Consider the following 8,897-nt stretch of genomic DNA (forward strand, 5'->3'; position numbering starts at 1 on the left):
TTGTTTAGTCATCTTACTTCAGCCGGGACAAATATGGACAGGAAAATCACAATATTTTTTTAAAATAAATTATGCTTCAAATTGATAAATTTCTTTTATTTCAGGTTATTTATGCAAGGACAAATCTGACAATGGAGTTAGAAAGCTTTTAGAATCTGGTGTCATCCCACTGGAACAGTTGATGGTGGAAACTGACTCTCCATTCATGTATCCCAACACTCGCGCATCTAAGTTGCCCCCACATGTTAAAGAGGCTCTAACAGAAAGGTATGATTTTCACTTGATTAACTTCCAGTTTTTTTTTCTGCAAAATCTTGTGCCCAACAAAAACACAGTCATGACCAAATGAGATGATTCTGTTGAAAGGTTACCATGGTGTTTCACAAAAACAAATTATCATTTGGAGGTGGCACAGCAATTCAATGAAGCTTCATTTCTGACTGGAAAATTTGTGTCCAAAATTCTAAATGCTCCTTACAGTGCCATGATGCTGTCTGTTCATAGTAACTTAAGTAATTGCTTTTTCAATAAACATTGAGTTAATGTATTGACAGAACATTAAAATGGTGGGTGCGAGGAGAGTTACTCATCTTTTTGAAGCCTCACTTGTGAAAGTATAAGTTAAACATATTTTTTCCTTTTGATTCCAGAAGACTTAATTATTCATCTTGTGCTCTTTGAAAAAAATGGAGCAGTGATAAAACTGTGGCTTGGTTAGGAGAGTTTAGTCTTACTTCTATTTTTTATTTTATAAGGTTTTATTTTAGATTTTATGAATAAACGATAGCCCTAAGAATACTATGTATGTTAGCACAGTGTGCTAAAATTAATAAGTGACTTATTTCAAATTATGAGGAATGGAAATTGTGTAAGCTATTATTCTTGTTGTTATAATATTAAAAGATGTATCTAGAATGGAAATATATAAAATGGAGGAAATTGTTAGGTGCTTAATGGATAAATGTGTTGAGTTTATAAAGACTGATAGCACTGATATTTAGTCTGGAAACAGAACAAACTTTGGGAAGACTCATTGGTTAAGTAGATATTTTAAAATTAGGATTTAATTTATTCGGATTTTGTAGTTTTCATTTTCTGTTCTAGGTCTCTCACATTTTTGCAGCGGTACTGTACCTTTCAGAGAAATGAACCATGTTCACTTCCTGCAATTGTCGAAATGGTTGGGGCGTTTATGAGAAAAGGACCTGAAGAAGTTGCTCTAGCAACTGCATTTAATGCTCTGAAAGTATTTGGCCTTTCACATTAAAGCTGTTCTTCCTTGCAGAGTGTAATCTCTGTTATACTTTTGACTGTGCCAGTTGTTAAAAGGTTACTGATAATATTTTGTACCACCATGACAATATGACAATATGTTGTTGACTGACAAGTCATTAAGTATGTTGTAAACACTGTTTACCATATTGTGTCCTACCTGCAATACTCGTATAGATAAGAGAATTTATATATGTTGATGTTGTTGTTGTTTATGATATGATATGTACATATTTATATATGTATTTATACTTTCTCTACATATCTTATTAAAAGAAAATTATTTTGTTACATGTACCTATGCAGCTTACTAAGTCCTTTAGTTTCATGCACAAGCAGTCATATTCATATTCTTGAGGAAAAAGAACTTGTTACACAAAGTGCATAGCATCCAGCGCACATTGGTGTATCGATTGTTCATATGATTTTGAAACTCATCCCTATAGGTTTTTGGATAAATTCTAAGTTGATTTCTGAATGGATCATAAGTTGATTTTTGAATGTGTGTATAATGTATGTGATGACTCTGCCAGGGGAATCCCCGTCACATCTACAAATAAACTTTCCTGCGCACGAAACGGGACGGGACTACACAAGCTGAGCGGAATAAAGCCGAATGGTTGAATGCCAATTGCTGTTTATATGGTTAACTGGGGAATTGTCAGTGTTGTTATAATTACTTGCGAAATCTGTAGGTTGAGGCTACCAGAATGGAAATAAATGAGTAACAGGAATAAGAGCTAAGAAAGATTACGTATTATCTTCTCGGTGTATCCAAGAAAATGAAATTTTGACGGAAAATGTTTGGCCAGACTGTTACACTAGTAAGAGCCGGTTGTACAGCCCCCGGATAGCATCTGCTAAAGTTGTATTCTGGGAGAAGAGCAGGAAACGCGTTGTACGAACACTTCATAATGTCTAACCGGAGAATAAACGCAGGATAACTAAACTGGTGATTGTGGCAGGGTTAGTAAAGTTAATTGGAGAGTAAGTTTTGACACTGGCAGCAATAGTTACAGAATTAGTGATGACAACATTGTTTGTCAGGATGAGGAAGGAGAAGAAACGGGGACAGCACACAAATTATGGAAAAATAAGACGATTCGAAATTTATATAAAAATTTCGTACTACTACTTTTTGATCTCGTGCTTCAGAAGCAGGAGCGTATGAACGAAATGTGAAACTATTGCCTAACATAAAACTATTTGCGTGAGGTGGCCTAATAGCCTGTTCATTGGTACTTCGTGAATTATATTCTGTCGTGTTATAAAAAATAACAATTTGTGCCAAAATGTCTCGTTTATTTGGCATGTATTACAATTGCTGCAATATTAGGCAGGCCTATTTTGTTTTATCTGGCAGACAGTGACAAAATACATGTAATCAGATCGAGAAACCACACCAGTCTTTGTTACAATTTGCATTAACAGCTTTTTCAATATTAGACAGCGACATTTCATTTTTTCATCTAGCAAAACGTTTGACGAGCTTTGATGAGGTAATAGATTCTTTCATAGAAAGGAAAGCACGCCATGTAAAGCTGTAGCAAGAGTAGAGAAAAATGCTAGGACTGAAGATCTGTGTATTGTCTGGCTTGTCTTTTGTCTTTACTGGTTTTATGTATTCTATATTTAATTTTATGTCACACAAAACAGCAAGTTATTAGCTAATAGGTAATAAAGAGTTCTTGTTCTTCTGGTTACAAATAATTCCATCCAGTATTAATTGTGAGTGTTTTTTTCAAACCGACCTCCTGGGAGCAAGAGAGCTAGTACCACAGGACATTTCAATTTCCACTGTCCTGAATATAGTTTGATGGCACCCATTACAAAATATTACACGTTTGAATTCCACAGAGCGAAATACAGTGACGTGTAATAGAAGATAGCTGTGTGAAGAGTTGTGGCACTGCACTTTGGCACACTTACGACCAAATAAAATGTCTCATGTTTCCTCGAACACATGTTTTATGTCTCAGACACTACAGAAAGATGTGTGCTACAAAATGAACATATTTTTGAAAAGTTGATTGTAATTTTTGGGGTCCTACCTAAAACGCTCGAGGAAAAGGGGGGGGGGGGGGGGGGAGGGTGCCACTATCTTGCATTGCTACAGAGCATTTGGCTCTCATTTAAAAATCAATTCTTTGAGAACGACCATTTAGAATAATTTCAAGACCAGACATTTGTCGTGATTAAAAATTTTACTGGCATGTGTGTTCAATGTATCTTAAAGTGTAACATGCACAAAAAAGATCAACATTATATGTGAAAGCTTAGCTTCTCTTGTAACAAGACTACGTATATTAATTTAAACCATTAACTTTTCTTTTTTTTGTGTTCGTACTACTTAGCAGTGATGTTGCTATTGGCTGACTACATTACGTGTCCTAAGCTCTAAATATCTGCTGTCATCAGCTGGCGAGATCACGTGACATGAGCTATGACTGGCTTACAAACGCACATCGCAATCTCGATTTCAATGCTCTGGAAAGTAACATGCGATGTTTGGTGAAATTCGAATTTATACTCTCGTAACAAGAAAATACACTGTATACATGTTGCTGCACATCAGACATCTTTCCAAAACGTGTTTTTTTCCTGAATTTAGTTTTCTAAAGTGTCAGGAAATTCTACACCAGTGCATAAAACCATAATCATTCAAAGGCTTGGTAAGTTTTACAGTTTTTAAGACTAGTATACTGTCACTTAACATGGAAAAAGTGTATTTTCCACCCGGGAGAAAGTTTATCTTTTACTGGGAAATCCGAGAATTTTTTTTCCTTGTCCACATATACACCTTGATCATTGCAAAGCTTTATCCTTTCAACAGTATTTTCAACTTTGAAAATAATAAAGTCTGCAGTAGCCAGGTCTGAAGAGTACGGAGGATGAAGCAACACAGTGATTTCGTTTTTTGTACAATAGTCGCACCAACAGAGTCAAAGAAAACTATGAGCATGGCTTTGACACTTGACATGACCTGACAAGCTTTTTTTGTTTTGGAGAACCTTTCCCGACCCATTGTGAAGGCTGAAGCTTGGTCTCAATGTCATGACTGTAGACCCACGTCTCATCACCAGTTATGATTCTCTTAAAGAACAGCTTGTTCTCATTTGTGCAATCCAGAAGCTCTTCTCAGATTGTGAGCTGAAGAACTTTCTGGTTGTGACTCATGAGCCATGGGATGAACCTGGCAGAACACGATGCATTCCAAAAATGATGTTGTCAGGAATTCATGACATGATCCAACTGAAAAGTTATGTTCTGCAATCTCTTGGACAGTGTTGTCTTCGATGGCATGCACAATATCTTGACATTCCTGACATGATAAGAGCATCTTCGGTAGACATTGAAGGACGTCCTGAACAAGGGTTATCTTTAACTTCTGTGTGGCCATTTTTAACCATGGGAACCATATAACATTAAGTAGAGCTTAAAGCACTAATCACCATAGGCTTCCTGCATCATTTGGTGTATGTCTGTAAAGGATGTCTTGAGTTTCAAGCAAAATTTAATGCAGACACATTGCTCCTCTAACTCTGCCATCTCAAAATTTTCAAACTGTGACCCAGCATTGTACTCAATACAGCACCAAATAATAACAGACAGACAGTTACACATTAAACTCAGGTGTTTGTAGGAATGCCAACCGCATTTCACTCCAACACACAATTGGCACGAAATTAAGACCTTGTATTACATTTAACAAATTTCAAAGAACTTACAAATGTTAATTTCAAGAAGCAAAAATTTAAAATTATTTCCTCTAAAAGATTAAACAATGAAGGAGAAACAATAATACCAAATAAAATAAAAAGTATTGCTTCATTGGGATTTCCTGAGCCTTCATTATTTCATATGGAGTCCATTCTCTCTTGTTATTGTCTATAGTGTTCAGGCAATGAAATCCTTAGGAGTAGCTGTGACTTCTGGTTCTCTCTTGCCCCAAGCTGTTTTCATCTTTCAGGTTATTATTTTGCAATGAGCACTGCCTTTTCCTGACTTCATTACCAGTTGTGAACCACAATTTTTTTATTGATGCTAGGTAATGCAGTAGTAGTTTGTAAGTGACGTGCATTGCAGATCAATCATTCGTGTGTTCGACCTTCAGTGGGGGTCATTATCCTGTTGGAATTTAGATTCCTAGTCAGTTTCAAGCATCTATACATTTAGTAATTATTTCGTAGAATGTTTTTATAACAAAATATTAAAAATTCCATAATTTATCACTATGTTCAAACACCTCCATAACTTATATAATCCCAGACCATGACGTATGTCCCTGCTTTACTCTGCGTACAATAGTTTATGTTGAGTACCCTTATCGATTTTCTCCCACTCAGTTAGTATACATAAAAACCAGATATGTTGCACCTGTTTTGATCTGTGAAGAGAGAATGTTTTTCCAAAATTTCTCCAGGCAGGTCCAGATAGATATCATTAATAGCTTTCTGTTAATGAACGAGGCTTTTTGTGAACTGAAACTTCTAAAAACTAGTTAGGAGTATACTGTAGTGGCCTGCCCATCCTCTTCCACATTTAAATATGTGCCAGACAGAGTCTTGTGAGGATTCGTATGGGAAGTGTATGGTCTATCTAGATGACATAATTGGTTTTTCTCATAATATTGATGAAAAGATTGTAAAGTTGCTGAGTGTGCTAGAAAGACTCAGAGCTGCTTGTACAATCCTGTGTTTGGGAAATGTCACTTCGCTCTGCAGGTGGTGTGCTGCTGTTATATCATTATGTAGAAAGGAATCAAGCCCAATGTGGAGCATGTAAGAGCTGTACATATTTTCCCAGCAGATTCTGTGATAAGAGAGTTGGAATTGTATCTTGGTGTGGCAAATTATTAGTGGAAATGTATGCCTGATTACTCAAAAATGGGAAGGTTTCTTGTGCAATGACTAAAAAAGGGAGGAATGTTCTCCTGGACTGTGAAGTACAAAGAAACTGTTGTGCTGTTGTAGAAGTTTATTATGTCTAGCCCCATACTTGCACAGTGATTCTATGAGAAACCCTGTATCATGTTATGTGACACTAGCACTTTCAGAGTAGGACGTGTGTTCTCACAGGAAGGAAGTGGAATAGAACATCTATTTGCTTAACATCCCATCATTGAGACCCAGAAGGAATTACTCCACTATAAAAAAGGAATTATTGAAAGTAACATATGTAGGAACATACTTCTGCTGCTATCTTTACAGCAGGTGTTTACAAATAATAACTGACTATTTAGGCTGAATGTGGCTTCTTGATCTCAAAGACTCAGTGAATAGGCTCACAAGGGACGTTTCATCTTTAGTGAGTTCAACTTTTTTGACTGAGCAAAGAACAATGGCAGCATGGGCAGGACGAGGACAAGCAGTGTCAATAATTTGAACACACACACACCAGAATCCTTTACTGGCAAACACACACAGTGTGGTTGGTGCAGTGGTGGACTAAACCCACTGGAGGCCTGGGGTGCCGAAACCAAGTGATGCTGCACAATCTGCTTTTAAATTGGTGTGTTTGTAGTGTACATTTTATTAAAAAAATGAATAATATAGATGCAATGGCTGACAAAAAAGATCAGTTTTTATAATTTGTGTACTTTCATGCTCTGCTAACTGTAATATACATGCTTAAAATAGATCACTGAGAAACTTCGAATGCAAATCAGCATGTAGCACAACAGTTACGCGATAAGAGTATAAAGAACAGAATAATAGAAAATTAATTTTTTGTCATCAGTCTTCTGACTAGTTTGATGCGGCCCCCCACAAATTCCTCTCCTGTGCTAACCTCTTCATCTCAGAGTAGCACTTGCAACCAATGTCCTCAATTATTTGCTGGACGTATTCCAATCTCTGTCTTCCTCTACAGTTTTTGCCCTCCACAGCTCTCTCTAGTACCATGGAAGCCATTCCCTCATGTCTTAACAGATGTCCTATCATCCTGTTCCTTCTCCTATCAGTGTTTTCCATATATTCCTTTTCTCGCCGATTCTGCACAGAACCTTCTTATTCCTTACCTTATCAGTCCACCTAATTTTCAACATTCGTCTGTTGCACCACATCTCAAATCCTTCGATTCTCTTCTGTTCCAGTTTTCCCAAAGTCCATGTTTCACTACCATACAATGCTGTATTCCAGATACATTCTCAGAAATGTCTTTCTCTAATTAAGGCCAATATTTGATGTTAGTAGACTTCCCTTGGCCAGGAATGCCCCTTTTGCCATTGCTGATAGACTTTTGATGTCGTCCTTGCTCTGTCCATCATTGGTTATTTTACTGCCTAGGTAGCAGAATTCCTTCACCACATCTACTTTGTGACCATCAATCCTGATGTTGAGTTTCTTGCTGTTCTCATTTCTACTACTTCTCATTAGCTTCGTCTTTCTTCGATTTACTGTCAATCCATATTCTGTACTCATTAGACTGTTCATTCCATTCAGCAGATCATGTAACTCTTCTTCACTTCCACTGAGGATAGCAGGGTCATCAGCAAACCATATCATTGATATCCTTTCACCTAGAATTTTAATGCCACTACTGAACCTTTCTTTTATTTCCATCATTGCTTCCTCAATGTACAGATTGAGCAGTAGGGGTAAAAAGCTACACCCTTGTCTTACACCCATTTTAATACGAGCACTTCGTTCTTGGTCACCACTCTTATTACTCCCTCTTGGCTGTTGCATGTATTGTATATGACCCATCTCTCCGTATAGCTTACCCCTACTTTTCTCAGAATTTTGAACATCTTGCACCATTTTACATTGTCGAACGCTTTTTCCAGGTTGACAAATCCTATGAACGTGTCTTGATTTTTCTTTGGTCTTGCTTCCACTATTAACCGCAACGTCAGAATTGTCTCTCTCATCCCTTTACCTTTCCTAAAACCAAATTGATCATCATCTAGTGCACCCTCAATATTCTTTTCCATTCTTCTGTATATCACTCTTGTAGGCAACATGGATGCATGAGTTGTTAAGCTGATTGTGCGATAATTCTCGCACTTGTCAGCTCTTGCAGCCTTTGGAATTGTGTGCATGATGCTTTTCCGAAAGTCAGATAGTTTGTCGCCAGACTCATACATTCTACACATCAACGTGAACAGTCGTTTTGTTGCCAGTTTTCCCAAGGATTTTAGAAATTCTGGTGGAATATTATCTATCCCTTCTGCCTTATTTGATCTTAAGTCCTCCAAAGCTCTTTTAAATTCTGATTCTGATACTGGACCCTCCCTACCTCTTCTAAAATGACTTCTGTTTCTTCTTCTGTCACATCAGACAAATCTTCTCCCTCATAGAGGCTTTCAAAGTATTCTTTCCACCTATCCACACTCTCCTCTGCATTTAGCAGTGGAATTCCCATTGAACTCTTAATGTTACCACCCTTGCTTTTAATGTCGCCAAAGGTTGTTTTGACTTTCCTGTACGCTGAGTCTGTCCTTCTGATAATCATTTCTTTTTCGATGTCTTCACATTTTTCCTGCAGCTACTTCGTCTTAGCTTCCCTGCACTTCCTATTTATTTCATTCCTCAGCGCCTTGTATTTCTCTATTCCTGAGTTTCCCGGAATATTTTTATACTTCCTCCTTTCATCGATCAATTGAAGTATTTCTTCTGTTACCC

General features: G+C 37.2%; 1 protein-coding gene across 1 annotated transcript in view; it reads left to right on the plus strand.

The window, feature by feature from the left end:
• The window catches only part of LOC126481338 (3'-5' ssDNA/RNA exonuclease TatD), a 62,366-nt gene extending 60,797 nt beyond the window's left edge, over positions 1-1,569 (plus strand). Inside the window, exons 5-6 of the mRNA XM_050105026.1 lie at positions 105-267; positions 1,105-1,569. Of these exons, the coding sequence (XP_049960983.1) occupies positions 105-267; positions 1,105-1,267 (326 nt within the window). The 3' untranslated portion in view covers positions 1,268-1,569. The remainder of the gene's footprint in view (positions 1-104; positions 268-1,104) is intronic.
• Positions 1,570-8,897: the final 7,328 nt, after the last annotated feature.

The sequence above is a fragment of the Schistocerca serialis genome, chromosome 1, assembly GCF_023864345.2.
Source record: "Schistocerca serialis cubense isolate TAMUIC-IGC-003099 chromosome 1, iqSchSeri2.2, whole genome shotgun sequence".
NCBI lineage: Eukaryota > Metazoa > Arthropoda > Insecta > Orthoptera > Acrididae > Schistocerca > Schistocerca serialis.